The 15,238-nt window shown below is 50.9% G+C and overlaps 1 protein-coding gene across 1 annotated transcript; it reads left to right on the top strand.

Moving 5' to 3' along the window:
- Nucleotides 1-1,339: 1,339 nt before the first annotated feature.
- SRM (spermidine synthase) lies at nt 1,340-14,577 on the top strand. Its single transcript, XM_063145459.1, has 8 exons — nt 1,340-1,512; nt 3,697-3,817; nt 6,010-6,102; nt 8,256-8,409; nt 9,207-9,290; nt 10,041-10,186; nt 12,085-12,207; nt 13,509-14,577. The coding sequence occupies exons 1-8, from the start codon at nt 1,340-1,342 to the stop codon at nt 13,524-13,526; spliced, it is 912 nt and encodes a 303-aa protein (XP_063001529.1). The 3' UTR covers nt 13,527-14,577.
- Nucleotides 14,578-15,238: the final 661 nt, after the last annotated feature.

Genomic DNA, 15,238 nt, shown 5'->3' with positions numbered 1-15,238 from the left:
TTTCCAGCGAGGCTTACAAAAAAAGATTAATGATGAGACGGTTCCTGCTGTCAGGCTTAAAATCTAAAAGACACGACACAAAAGGAAAAAGGGATGGGGAAGGAGGAGGAAAAAAGCAGACCTCGAGCACCAGTGCTTAGTTTCAAGGTTTTGATTATAGGTGCTCTTTCTGGCAAGGAAGGGCGAAACAAACTCAAAGAATCATAGCATTGTTGGAAGGGGCCTATAAGACCATCAAGTCCAACCCCCTGCTCAATGCAGGAATCCACCCTAAAGCATCCCTGACAGATGGTTGTCCAGCTGCCTCTTGAAAGCCTCTAGGATGGGAGAGCCCACCACCTCCCTAGGTAACTGGTTCCATTGTCGTACTGCTCTAACCGTCAGGAGGTTTTTCCTGATGTCCAGCCGGAATCTGGCTTCCTGTCACTTGAGCCTGTTATTCCGTGTCCCCAGAGAAGCCCCATTGAGTTCAGTGCACTTACTCCTGTGTATGTAGCGTTTTAAAGAACGGTTACAGAAGCCCCACCGAGTACAATACACTTACTCTCGTGTAAGTAAGGACTGGGGTCTGCATGGGCTTTAAAAAAAACCAGCACTGGAGAAGCCCCATTGAGTTGCACCCACTTACTCCCATGTAAGCAGGCACAGGCGCCTGCGTAGCCTTTTAAATTGTGAAAGAGAAGCCCCGTTGAGTTTAATGGGCTTACTCTCGTGTAAGTAAGCACTGAAGTCTGCATGGGCTTTAAAAAAACAACCCATTGAGTTGAACCCACTTACTCTCGTGTAAGGAAGCACAGGAGCCTGCGTAGCCTTTTTTTAAAAAAATAAAAAAATCGGTAAGCGAGTAAGCCCATTGAGAACAACGCACCTACTCTGGTGTAAGCCAGCCCCTGCGCGGCCACGTGGAGGGAGCTCGCTCCCCGCTTCCGGCCTTCCCTCCTCGCAGCCAATCAGCGCCGCACGCCCATGCCCCGCCCTTCCGCCGCGCAGCGCTTTGCCCCCTCCCTCCTCCTCCCCCCACCCTGCGCGCGCAGGAACGCCCAGCGCCCCACGTGGCCAAAGCGGCAGAGCGCGCGCGCAGCCTCCCCTGCTGCCTGCCTCCTCCGCGGCCCCCTCTTCCCGCCCCGCTGCCAATAGGACGCCGGCTCGGCCGGGCAGGCGCGCCGTCTCATTGGCCGCCGGGCAGGCAGAAGCCACGCCTCCTCCCTCCCTCCCTCCCGCGCAGCCGAGGATAGGTTGCGGCGCGCCCAGGTGGCCCCGCAGGCTGCGCGCGAGCCGCGATCGCCGCCTCTGCACGGCTGCCGGGGAGCCGCGTTGCCTGCAGCCCCGCTGGCCGGCCATGGCGTCCGGGCCGGGAGCCGCCGCCGCCGCCGCCGCAGGAGCCGGCGCCATCCAGGAGGGCTGGTTCCGCGAGACGTGCAGCCTGTGGCCCGGCCAGGCGCTCTCCTTGCAAGTGGAGCAGGTGCTGCACCAGCAGCGATCGCCCTTCCAGGAGATCCTCGTCTTCAAGAGGTGAGAAGCCGGGCGGGGGTGGGGTGGGCGGCCGGGGAAGCGGGTCTTCAGCACATGTGGACGGACACGGGAAGACAGAGGTTGTCAAGCCTTCCGCCGTGGGAGCTGCAGGGACAGGAGAGGGGAGCGGGTCTTCAGCACGTGAGGACGGACACGTGAAGACAGAGATTGTCAAACCTTCTGCCATGGGAGCTGCAGGGACAGGAGGGGGGAGCGGGTCTTTTGCACATGAGGACGGACGCGGGGATCTATAGACACGTGAAAGCTTGTCAAGCCACCCAGCACAGGATGCCGGCCATGGGTTGCTACCAGGACAGGAGGAGGAAGCGGGTCTTCAGCACATGAAGACGGACACGGGAAGACAGAGGTTGTCAAACCTTCCGCCATGGGAGCTGCAGGGACAGGAGGGGGGAAGCAGGTCTTTTGCCCGTGAGGACGGACACAGGGATCTATAGACACGTGAAAGCTTGTCAAGCCACCCAGCACAGGATGCTGGCCATGTGTTGCTACCAAGACAGGAGGAGGAAGCGGGTCTTCAGCACATGAAGACGGACACGGGAAGACAGAGATTGTCAAACCTTCTGCCATGGGAGCTGCAGGGACAGGAGGGGAGAGCGGGTCTTTTGCATGTGAGGACGGACGCAGAGATCTATAGACATGTGAAAGCTTGTCAAGCCATCCAGCACAGGATGCCGCCCATGGGGGAGAGAACTAGGAGGGCAGGAGTGGTGGGGGGGAGCAAGCGGGTCTTCAGCACGTGAGGACGGACATGGGAAGACAGAGATTGTCAAACCATCCACCATGGGAGCTGCAGGGACAGGAGGGTCTTTAGCATGTGAAGACGGACAGGGGAATCCAGACAGCTGAACCCAAACCCTGTCAAAGCCCTCGAGAGCAGCATCCTGCCCGCCCCACCCCCCTGTTGGCTGCTGTTTTGCAACATCTGGAGCAGAAAGGGGAGTGGGGGTCAGTCCCTCTGAGCTAAGGCCCTGCCCCCCTCCCCAAAGAAGCAGCCTCTTTTGGAGGCTTTTCCTGGGCGGTGGCAGCATCTCAGCCCCTGGGAAAGATTTCTCCCCAGGTCAGAAGCTGCCTTAAGTTATAAATTATATCAAGGAAGATCCTTGGTCTGTCTAGCCTAGTATTGTCAACACTGACTGGCAGCAGCAGGGTTTCAGGCCGGATTCCTTCCTCGCCCTCCCTGGAGTTTGCTCTGCGTGCAAAGTCAATGCTCCATCACTGAGGTACGACCTCTTTCTCCATGCCAAACATCAGAGATTCCCTTACGCCAAGAGGAGACCAGAGCGTAGAGGAAAGTCCTGGGTTCCGTCAGCAGCTTTTAAAAAGGGTGACGCAATCAGGCGATAAGAAAGACGGGAATAGGCAGCCTTGGATTAAATGGGTCAGCCCAGGGTTTTCTAGAAGGCCTACGTGGCAAAAGACCTGAGATGCTTAACAGCTACGGCTCTTATTCTCAATTCTCCTTCCTGCGAGAGTTACCTTTCCTGCAAAGAAGGTGGCGGTCAGGGAAAACACAGGTTATCAGCATGTGGGGCTGGGAATGACCCCAGGTTTGGAGGGTCGCAAGGAGGCCAAAAACCAGGCCAAGGAGGAAAGCGTGTGCTCAGTCCTGACGGCAGTCAGCTGTGGGGGCAAAAAACCAAGGTAGCTGTGGATTACCTGGCTTGATCTCTGTATACTACAACTCCCATAATCCCCGGCTAAGCCTTCTGGGAGTTGCAGTCCAAAACACCCGGCGACCCCCATGTTATCTACCCCTGCGTTATAATAACCTAAGGGAGGGGATGACTCTCTGGTTGGAGCACTGAATGTTTCTCCTGGGAGGCGGCGGCGGCCTGTACATCACCATGATTTTTAAAAAATCAGGTTTATGCCCCAAGGAGCTTACAGTTTAAATCTGGACAAGGGGAGATGCATGAGGGAGGGAACATTCTGCAATGAATGGACGGAAACCAATGCAGTAATGCATACTTAGGTTTTTGATGCTCCGGGGCAGGGGAGAGGCTGTTTTCCAATTTGGGAATTTAGCCAAGCCTGCTCATATATTTTCCTCATAAGGACTAGAAGCATGAATATGGAGTCGAAGATGGAAGGCTTCTTTTGGAGATGCTCCTGCCTCTCTCTCTCCCCTTACCATTTCCTCTTTCTGCCTCTCCCCCCCTGCAGCAAAACCTACGGGAATGTTTTGGTCCTGGATGGTGTAATCCAGTGTACGGAAAGAGACGAGTTTTCCTACCAGGAAATGATTGCCAACTTACCACTGTGCAGTCACCCAAATCCACGGAAGGTGAGCCTCACTGTGTTGCCCTTTCGGGGAACGCCACCCCACCCCATCGTAAGAAGAGCTTTGCTGGATCGGATGAAAATTTTCATTTCACCCATCACCCTGTCTCCGACAGTGGTCAGCTCAGATGCTTCAGGGAATCATGGAATCATAGAATAGCAGAGTTGGAAGGGGCCTACAAGGCCATCGAGTCCAACCCCCTGCTCAATGCAGGAATCCACCTTAGAGCATCCCTGTCAGAGGGTTGTCCAGCTGCCTCTTGAAGGCCTCTAGTGTGGGAGAGACCACAACCTCCCTAGGTAACTGGTTCCATTGTCGTACTGCTCTAACAGTCAGGAAGTTTTTCCTGATGTCCAGCCGGAATCTGGCTTCCTGTCACTTGAGCCCATGATTCCGTGTCCTGCACTCTGGGAGGATCGAGAAGAGATCCTGGCCCTCCTCTGTGTGACAACCTTTCAAGTATATGAAGAGTGCTCTCATGTCTCCCCTCAATCTTCTCTTCTCCAGGCTAAACATGCCCAGTTCTTTCAGCCTCTTTTCATAGGGCTTTGTTTCTAGACCTCTGATCATCCTGGTTGCCCTCCTCTGAACACGCTCCAGCTTGTCTGCGTCCTTCTTGAATTGTGGAGCCCAGAACTGGACGCAGTACTTTAGATGAGGCCTAACCAGGGCCAAATAGAGAGGAACCAGAACCTCACGCGATTTGGAAGCTAAACTTCTATTAATGCAGCCCAAAATAGCATTTGCCTTTCTTGCAGCCATATCGCACTGTTGGCTCGTATTCATATTCACCCACAAGCAAGGCCAGAATGCCGCCTCTGCGTTGCCAAGTAGCCTTTGTGACTAGTAGCACTGAATAGATCTCTCCCAACTGCCTTTTAATGGCACCTCCGCTCGTTCCTTGTGGCAAGGAATTCCATAAATGTATACCGTATTTATTCTTTTATTTATTTATTCTTGCGTGAAATTTATATCCTGCCTTTCCGCCCAACGACGTCGCTCGAGCTGGGTAATAAAAATTAAGCCTCCCCTTCACAGTTTTGTGCTTTAAGGATATATTTTGAGCCTGCCGTGACATATTTTTCCTCTTGAGGACTAGAAGTATGAATGTTGCGTTGAAGTTGCAGAGGCATAGGAAGCCTTTGTATAATGAGTCAGTCGTTGTCGACGCTGACCAGCAGCGACTCTCCAGGGAATTCAGGCAGGAGATTTTCCTAGCCCTAACTGGTGGTGTCAGGGATTGAATCTCCCTTTTATTCTCACAACAGCCTGGCAAGGTAGGCCAAGCCGAAACTCAGTAACTGGCCTGAAGTTGGCCATTAAGCTTCATGGCTGACAGGGCTAGAACCCGGATCTCTCAGTCCAACGCTCTAACCACTATACCACTACGGCCCTCTGGATGGGGTGGTTTAAATGTCTGTTTCTCTGCTTTCTTCTGTTTCCACTCTGGAAAGATGAACTGAGTGGTTTTTATTTTTATTTATATATATATTGCATTTTTATACCGCCCAATAGCCGTAGCTCCCTGTTTTCCGTTTCCTGCAAGCCCCGTGATGCAGCTTGCGCATTTTTCAAGGCGCATCACTTCAAACCTGAAAAGCGTACGTGGCCGCAGCCTCAGTCGCTCTGGAGATCGCATCCTAGCGCTGATGTGGGCTTCTGAAATAAATACGCATGCGTCTAGTCCTCATGAGAGAAATATACCGGCGGCTCAACTAAATTCGTAAAGCAGAAAAAGTCAGGGGGGAGAGCTTTTGATGAGCGTTTGTCTATCTTCACAGTTGATAGATTGTCCCAAGGTGGAGGAAGGCGCTCTCTGATGAAAAGGCTGAGGCCCAGGCTATAAGACCAACAGCTTCCAGCTGCCATTTTGAGGGGAGTCAGCTCATAAGACTATTTTTTGGATGTCCACTGAGGTTTGTCTTATTTAGCCGCCAGCAGCCTGTTTCTTTCCCAGCTGATCCCGATAAGAACCGTACAATGTTAAGAATTGGTGCCTGGCTTTTCCTTTGCCCTCCGCATCCCTTTTTTCTTCTGTGTCGTGACCTTTTTATATTGCAAACCTTGAGGAGGCCGGGGAGCTGTTTTGTTCTAACTGATCTCTGAGGCATTCTGGGCCGGGGCGGGGGGTGTATAAACACTTTAAATAAATAGACAAACAAATCAATAAAATGTGCACTTTCCTCTTTTTTCAGGTGCTGATAATTGGCGGGGGCGACGGAGGAGTCTTGAGAGAAGTGGTGAAGCATCCTTCGGTTGAGTCAGTAATACAGTGCGAAATCGACGAGGTACGTGTAGCTCTGTGTGTGCCAGATGTCTTCTCAAAAAGAGCCAGTGTGCATTAATGAGATCACAGGGCAACAGGAAAGTTCTCTTACTTGCATCTGTAGATTATCCCAATTAAAATCCTTTCCCTGTGTTTCCCTTTTGCCCAGCGACGAGATTGGGGTTTTCTGGGTGATTTTTTTCAAGGCCTCCTTCGTCCAGAGCGCTTTGGGAGATGCCAACGCCATCGGGGTGGATTTCATCCGCGCCATGAGACGCTGGCTTTCTTTTGCGAAGTCTATCATGGGTGGGCGGAGGAGGAAGTGAAGGATTTCATACCTGCAGGATAGGAAGGAGACACTGTTTCTCGCACACAGCTGGAGGACAAGGGCTTGGCTTGGAACGGGACGTTCCTCCGAAAGAAGGCGCTGGTTGAGAAATTGGGCCTCAGGGCAGGGATGGGTGCGTAATAAAATCATTTATTAAAGGGCTCTGAAACATACCGGATTTCAGTCTGCAGATGGTGAAGGAGAAGCAATCAGGTTTCAAGCAGAAACTTTGCACTGTTGAAGGTCAAATGTGTGTTTGTTTAGTTTTATTTTAGTTTGTATTATTATTATTATTATCATCATCATCATCATCATTCTCTTTTCTCGCTCGTGGTGGTTTTTCTAGACAGACGTGACGGGCTTTGCCAGGTCCTGCTGTCTTTTACTGATTCAGGAATATCCTGACAATTCAGCATGTTTTAAATATGACTGCTTTTTGGGTGTGGGTGTGGTTGTATTTTGGTAGGCCCAGTTTCTGAAGGTTCTCTGTATAGTTTTTTGATGTGATGCCTGTGACCGATGTCACTAACGGAATAATTGTGACCTTTTCCTGCTGCCATAAATCGTTAACTTCTTTTGCCAGTGTTGTATATTTTTCTCTCTTTTCTTCTTCCTTTTCTACAACATTTTTGTCATTAGGTATTGTTATGTTGATGAGGTTGTTGTTATTACTGTTATTAATAACAACAACAGAGGTGGGCAATTGCTGCCACCCTGTTTCTGCTATTTATTTATTCCCCCCCCCCCCCCGAGAGAGAGAAAAATGCGGAAGCACACTGTGGTAAACCAATGCAAAGCCCTAGCATGGACAAATTTTGCTTGTTTTCAAGCGAAATTTATCTCTTCTATGCCTTTGTAACAGATGCAATGGCTCGTAGTGTGAACCACCCAGAGAGCTTCGGCTATTGGGCAGTATAAAAATGTAATAAATAAATAAATACTTCTCCCCATCGCACGCGCCCACTCATTTTTTTTCCTTTCGGGCTACGGCAGTATACCCCGGAGAGCCAGTGTTGTGCAGTTGTTAGGAAGTTGGATTGGGACTTGGGAGAGTTCTGGGTTCTAGTCTCCCACCAGCCATGGAGCTCACTGGGGATTTTGGGGCCAGTCACTGACTCTCGACCTAACCTACCTCACAGGGTTGTTGTGAGAATGTGTCCCTATTTCAATCAGCCTTTTATTTAGACCCATGAGAACTAGAGTCTTTTATCTGCTCCCTGTTCTCTTCCGGCAGTGGAATTTTAGGATGTTTTTAGGATTTTTAATCATGTATACTATGTTTTTAATTCAGTTTTATGTATTTTATACTTCTTGCTGTTCCCTGCCTCGGTCCTGATGGAGAGGCGGGTAACAAATAAATAATAATAATAATAATAATAATAATTATTATTATTATTATTATTATTATTATTATTATTATTGCCCTCCAGCCAGAAACTCTGTAGACAATTTGGCGTAAGGTGAGGGATTGTTCTCCTTTGACCCAGAATGGGAGATCTACATATGACCGCTTGCTGAGATTGTCAACAATTTTATTGAAATGTATGCATTTCTTTCGAATGCTTGTCTCCTGGTTTTTAAAGGGGGGAAAGTTTTCAAAGTAAAGCCTCGCTCTTCCACCGAAATGGCTCCCAGAGGGTCTCACAATCGATTTTTAAGAAAGCAAGACGTTCCCTGCCCTCGGGCTTACCGTCTAAAAGTCATAGCACAAAAGGAAAAGCGGAGGAGGAGGAGGAGGAAAGCAAGCAAAATCCAGGGCCTGTTCGTAAAGTTGCTGTTCCTATACCGGACACAGTTTAGGCTGCCACCAAGTGATGGTGAATAAATGGATGAATAAATTGTTGCAGGACGTGATCCAAGCATCTAAGAAATACCTCCCGGGCATGGCCGTGGGATACTCCAGCCCCAAACTCACCCTACACGTCGGAGACGGTTTTGAATTCATGAAGCAGAACCAAGAGGCGTTTGACGTCATCATCACAGACTCTTCCGACCCCATGGGTGAGTTTTGAGAACGTCCCCGACTTGATTACCCGGACTAGTACCTATTGGTGCACCCCAGTGCGTGAAATACGCCGTGTACCATTTCTGGAAAATCAAAGCACTCTTTGTTACATTTCTGCCCAATATCTAAAGCTCCCTAGACGGTTTACAAACGATGAAAACCTTAAAAATACAACGTGAAAAGTAATATTAAAACCATTTACATACACAAACAATTAAAAACAATGAACAGTAGACGTTCCTGTACTGGTTAAAAATCTTTCCATATGTCACCAAACGCCTACAAGTAGAGGACAGGGTTAACCTGGCACCAAAAGGATGGCAACGTTGGCGCCAGGTGGGCCTCACTAGGGAGAATGTTCCGTAATTGGGAGCCACCACTAATAAGCCCCTCTCCCATGTAGCCATCCTCCGACCCTCCCTCGGAGGAGGCATCTGGGGAAAGGCTTCAGATGACGTTCTTAGCGCACGGGCAGGTTCACGCCGGGAGAGGCGCTTGTCCCTTCTGAGACTCCGGGATTAGCTAAAGTTTGGCGGCAATTATTTTCAGGAAGAGAGGGACCAATGGAAGGTTAGGGAGCTACACTCAGTAGCTCCGTGCGTTTTGTTGCCATTTGTAACTCATACGGGATAAGCTAAATTCACGCTACTACAAAGCGGTCTAGATCTGGTTTGGGTTTGTTGATCCCCGGCAAAATATCAATAATGTTTTGTTGTCGTTAGGATCAATTGCTTGCTTTTTTTTTTTTCCTGTTACCCTCTGAATAACACCCGGGATGCCCCTTCCTCTTCAGGTCCTGCAGAAAGCCTGTTCAAAGAGTCCTATTATCAACTGATGAAGACAGCCCTGCGGGAAGATGGAATCCTTTGCTGCCAAGGTGAGGATTGGCCAAAACCGAGCGCGGCTCTCTGCAGGCTTGGGCGGGCCGGATTGGGGCCTGCGGGGCGTTGGTTGGTTCAACACCCCTGGTTTAGCATCACAGCAAGAAACACCGGGACGTTGGGCCTAATTGGCAAAAGGCCACCTTTCTTGGGCATTTGGAGGTCCAGTCCAAATTTAATTCTTTGAAAGCCCAGAGGGTTAAGGAATCTAGAATCCCAAGTCCTGAGACGAACATTTAGAAGAGCTGGGTACTTTTAACCTGGAGAAGTGAAGACGACAGCCATCTTCAAAATATCTGAAGAGCTGTCATGCAGAAGACGAAGCAGATCTATCCTCTGTTGCTCCCGAGGGCGGGATTTGAACCGACGGGTGGAAAGGGCAGGGAAGCAGATCGTGGCTAAAGGTTAGGCAAAACGTCCTAATGGTGAGAGCTGTTTGACGCTGGAGGAGACCGCCTCAGCAGCTGGTGTGCCCTCCTTCGCTGAAGGTTTCGAAGCAGAGGCTGGGCTGCCATCCGTCGCGGGTGCCTTAGCTGCGAGGTTAATGCCTTGAGCAGGGGGTCAGGCTAGATGGCCTCGAAGGCCCCTTCCGACCCATAAAACCGCTGCGATTCTGCGCTTGCCTCCCTAGTGCTCGAGAGGTGAGGAAGCCCCAGTGTCTGGACCAGGCTGGGAAGCGTGACCTCTTTCTTTCCCCGTCCCTGAGCAATTGGCTGATCTCCCTCCCCAAATTGTGTCTTGGCCAGGCGAATGCCAGTGGTTGCACCTCGACCTCATTAAGGAGATGCGCCAGTTCTGCAAAACCTTGTTCCCCGTCGTGGAGTACGCCTACTGCACCATCCCGACATACCCCAGCGGGCAGATCGGCTTCATGCTCTGCAGCAAGAACCCAGTAAGGACCGAAAGTTTCTCCTCTGCTTCTGCGTTTCTTTCTCCCTCTGTTGGTGTGTGTTCGTCTGTGTGTGACTCTCTATTTTATCCTCCCAACAACCCTGCGAGGGAGGCCAGGCTGAGCGTCAGGGACTGGCCCAAAGTCCCCCAGTCAGCTTCATGGCCCAAGCAGGGACCCAAACCCACATCTCCTGAGTCCCGGTATTATTTATTTATTATTTAAAATGTGTGTATCCCTGCTTATATCATTAAGATCTCAGGGCGGTGTGCAGTTAAAAGCATACAATGTAAAACAATAAGTGTGCACAGTTAAAAACAAATTAAACCATGAACCAAGTTAAAACAATCTATAGTTTAAAAGCAGTTAAAACAATATTTGCATTTATGTACCGCCCCATAGCCGAAGCGCTCTGGGCCGTTTACAGAGATTAAAACACGGAACATTAGAAACAAATATACAACATTTAAAACGGATTATGTACACACGGTAGAACACTCTAACCACTGCACCATACTCCCCTCCCTAGCAGCGCCCCTTGCCTCCCCCCAGAGGAGAAAGGTGGTAGAACGCTCTAACCACTGCACTATACTCCCCTCCCTAGCGGCGCCCCCTGCCTCCCCACGGAGGAGAAGGGCGAGTCCCGGGATGTATGGAAAGAAGGCGTCCTTCTTTTCCACACTGGTGTATTGCCGCTTGCGCGTCACGTGCAGCTTTTTGCCTGGGGAGCAGCCTTACATTGAACAAGGCTAGATGCACCCGTACATGTTTGCGCGTGACGATCGCCAAGTCCCGGGGATCTCTTAAGCTCCTTTTGCCTCGAGCCGAAGCTGCAGACGCCCCCGCCCGGTCCCCAGTGGGGCGGTGGCAAATTCAGACGGGCAGGCGCTCCTCCGAGGAAAGGCCGAAACCACAGGCAGCTCCGTCGATCCACACCGACAAAAACCCGGACTTCACTACACCACTTCAGTGCCGTAACAGTTTGCAGTGTTTCTTTTGGGTTTGGGAGATCTACTGTCTTCTGCAGCTGTGGAGGAGTCAGTAAGCCGTTAGCGGGTGGTTCTTTGGATCGGATGGAGGGCGCTCAGCCTGTCCTGGAAGGGGTTGCACTCCCCGGGTTGTCGCGCAGGGGATTTTCCTGTCACTCGAGGCTCAGGTGGACTCAGTGGCACGGAATGCCTCCTACCGACTTCGGTGGTGGCCCAGCTGCGCCCTGATCTGGTAACTCCCAAGCTGGACTACTGTAATGCGCTCTACATGGGGCTGACCTGGGAGACGGTTCGGCAGCTGCGGCTCGTGCGAAACGTGGCGGCCAGATTGAGAACAGGGGCAAGAGGGTCCCAGCACGTTGCGTTGATTCTGGCCCGCTTGCACTGGGTGCTTGGACGTTTCCAAAGCTGATTAGCGATGGTGGTTTCGAACTATAAAGTGTTACACAGGGAACGCAATACCTGACGGAGCGCCTCTCCCAATATGAACCTACCCGTACACTGTGTTCATCGTCTAAGGCCTGCCTCCAGGTGCTTCCTCCAAGGGAGTCTCAGAAAGTGGCCACAAGTGACAGGGCCTTTTCGGTGGCTGCCCCCCCAATTGTGGAACTATCTCTGACGAATCCCGCTTGGTGCCAACATTGTTACCTTTTTGGCTCCGGTTTAAAACTGTCCTCTCAGGCATCTGCCAGCCTAGGAGGAGTTTTTAATCGGATCCCGGGATTTTTCTCCGGGTAGATCATTTCGAATCCTGTTAGATCTCTGGCGTCTCTCTGCGCACTCTGTTTATCTGCTTGCATGCAAACGGCTTTTGTCACGTATTTTCCTCTTTGCAAACCACCCAGAGAGCTGCGGCTGTCAGCCGGTATAGAAACGTAAGAAACGAGTTTTGTTCTTGTCTTCCTCGCACAGAACACGAATTTCCGAGAGCCGGTCCAGCCGCTGTCCCCAGCGCAAGTGGAGAAAATGAGCCTCAAGTATTATAACGCGGACGTCCACAGTGCTGCTTTCGTCCTGCCCGAATTTGCACGAAAGGTAACGAAAGCAGGGCCGTTTATGATCGTGACCACCCTTCCCAAACCTGGCGCCTTCCAGTCATCGGATTCCGACATCCATCAGCCCCAGCCAGTAGGGCCAGTGCCTGTGGCTGAGGGGACCTGCAGTCCAACAACATTTTATTTACTGTTTGTTTATTAAAAGATTTTTGTATCTCGCCCTCTGTCCTTGGGATTGCAGGGCGGCGGACAGATAAAACCAGTTCAAAACAGTATAAAACAATAAATAAGGCACCTAGTTAAAAACATAGGAAACCATTCACAAGCTTAAAAAAACAGTAGAAGATTTAAAAGCAATAAAAACGATTAAAACTAGGTGCAACTTTGATGAAAAGCCATGTTTTAACTCGTAACGAAGCTGGCGTCAGCACCAGTCAGGCCTCCAAGGGGAGCGCTTTCCACAACCGGGGTGCCACAACAGAGAAGGCCCTGTCCCATGTCCCATCGTAACGTATGTCTCGCGTTGGTGGGACGCAGAGGAGCGCTTCTCCAACAGATCTCAAAACCAAGAGCGCCTATATAAGAAGTATGCAAGACCCTTTAACGCTTTAATGTGTTGCCCTCAGCATTACTAGAAGGGCGATTTAGTAAAATCCCGGTTAATGAACGGATACTGGAGCAATAGAATCTGTCGAACATGTCGTTTTGCATTGTAATGCAGGAAAAAGCATTGCAGAAAATGCCTCCTACTGACTTCGGAGGTGGCCCAGCTGCGCCCTGATCTGGTAACTCCCAAGTTAGACTACTGTAATGCGCTCTACATGGGGCTGACCTTGGAGACGGTTCGGCTCCAAGGAATGCAGAAAAAAGTTAAATCTTTCCTTTATTAACAGCCTTTTCCGGCTGTAACCCCACAACGTCGGTATTCATCTGTTTAAGGGACGTGTCCTCCCATACTACTGAAAGGGTCTCTAAGTTTCTCATGACCTCAGTGCAAATTAGAAAAATAACGTTACAATCCTCCTGAGAGAACGAACTTCACCAAGCTGTATTTTGGTTTTATGTCACTTTTGATCTCTGCTTTGCACGTTTTGGTGTTGATATTGCTGGCCTGCGACTGTAATAAATAAATAAAAAATCCTGAAAGTCCCTTTAACGCCGCTCCCAGCCTTGAAGGAAGGAATCTTCAGGTCTCTAAACGCATACGTGTGTGAAGATCTCTGCCCTGCTAACGTGCCTTCGTTTCCTCTGGCCCTGAAACGCGCTCCCAGAATGTGGATCGTCCCCTCTTGTTCTTCTTCGACAGCTTGACTCTCCTCCTTTCTGTTTCTCCCCCACCAGGCGCTGAGCACCGTCTGAAAACCTCGCCGGGTGGGCCTGCCCCCTTGCCTCGAGAGCCCCGGGGATTTTGAAGCGACGTCAGCGTGGCAGAGTCTGTCCGGCGGGTGACCCGGCGGCGCCCCGCCGGCAAAACATTCCCGACGATGTATTTTTCTTTTCAAAGAAGACGCTCTGCCTCCCCGTCCTGCCGAAACTGCAAAAGAAACGGGGAAAAAAACAACTCCAACCAAACCCAGTTCACGCCTGGTTGCTGGCCCATCGCTTGAGCGGCTGTTCCAGGCCTCCCGAAAGTTCGTGGCGCTCTTTTACCTGCTCTGACGTTCCGCGCAGACTTCTGTATTTATAACTGACAATGGATCCCGCCCACAGCGCTTTTTAGCAGCTTCTGGGAAGGATCGGACGCTTTTCTTTGACACTGCCCTGGAAGGCAACAGATCGGCCGACGGAGGGGAAAGGCCCGGGGGGGGGGGTGTTCTTTGGAGCCCACTTTCAGGTTTTCTGCCCCATTCGCCCCACCCTTTCTGGGCTCCCCTTTTCGTGGGACGGGTGGCTCCCTCTCTTCAGGCCCACGGACGCCCTCCGCAAAACAAAATGGCCACCGTGGACCCGGTGTGGGGGGCGATCGGCTCCCGGAGACGCCCCTCATGGCATTTTAACTGGCGGAGTGAAACTCCCGGAGGAGGGGGGACGTTCCCTTCTTAGCACCCCCTTAGCGGTCAGGGCGCTTTCTGGATTTTGTCCAGAAAGAAGTGTCGAACCGTCTATAAGAAAATATTAAAAACATGATTATTATTATTTGTTAAGGGGCAGAGCCTGAGGGGGAACTCTAAGCCCCCTCACCCGGTTTTGTAGCCATGGCGATGCCTTTTTTCTTTTTTGACCACCTAGGGGGCACGAAACCCACCCACCCCGGCACCGGCCACTCGAACGGTTCGAATTGTATCTCTCTTTCCATCTCATCTGCTCCCAAGTTGCTGCTGTAATCATGTCTCCTTCCTTTTGGGGGCAGGGTGGGATGCTAGGAGCTTACCTGTCCTCTCCTGCATTGCTAGAAACACCTTAGACGACCTCCGACCCCTGTCAGAACCGGAATGGTGTCGCCTTCCCTTTCCCTCCTGGCCGGCAGAGTTAAGAGGATGCCTGATTGACAGAGGAGCCGCCAAACTCTTCAAAGCAGGGAGCAGATCTGAGCTTTTTAAACTTTTCAGGACTCAGATCTCTCTCTCTCTCTCTTTCTTTGTTAGCAATACATCTTAGAGCATTTTCTACACGGATACGAACGCGCTCTATCTTATCTATGTCGTCCATGTTTAAAAACAAAAAAACCTTGGGTGTGCTGTAGCTCCCTCATCGTGGCCTGCCCCCCCCCCCCCACATCACCTTAACTCTGCCCAGGGATGGGAGGAAAGTGCGCCCATGGTGTCGGCAGAAAAGGGCATTGAAGTTTTGTGTTTTCTTTTTTAAGTCACAATCGTCGGCGGTGTATTTGAATCCTCTTTTCAGTCTTCGGGGAGAGAGAGAGACTTAGCAGGCAGAGAATAGAATTCGCACGGCATTTACTTTTCCCACAGCGCGGCCTTGCCCGACCCTTGTGCCCTCCGGGTGTGTTGGACTACAACTCCCATGTTCCCCAGCCAGCCAGGCTAGGGAGAGTTTAAAAGTGCAAGAGGAGGATTCAAGAGGAAAACGAACGAACAGCCTATTTTCTCTTGTCTCTTCTGTTTACACTG

The sequence above is a fragment of the Elgaria multicarinata genome, chromosome 20 (genome assembly GCF_023053635.1).
Source record: "Elgaria multicarinata webbii isolate HBS135686 ecotype San Diego chromosome 20, rElgMul1.1.pri, whole genome shotgun sequence".
Lineage (NCBI taxonomy): Eukaryota > Metazoa > Chordata > Lepidosauria > Squamata > Anguidae > Elgaria > Elgaria multicarinata.
This window is presented reverse-complemented; position numbering and strand designations above follow the sequence as displayed.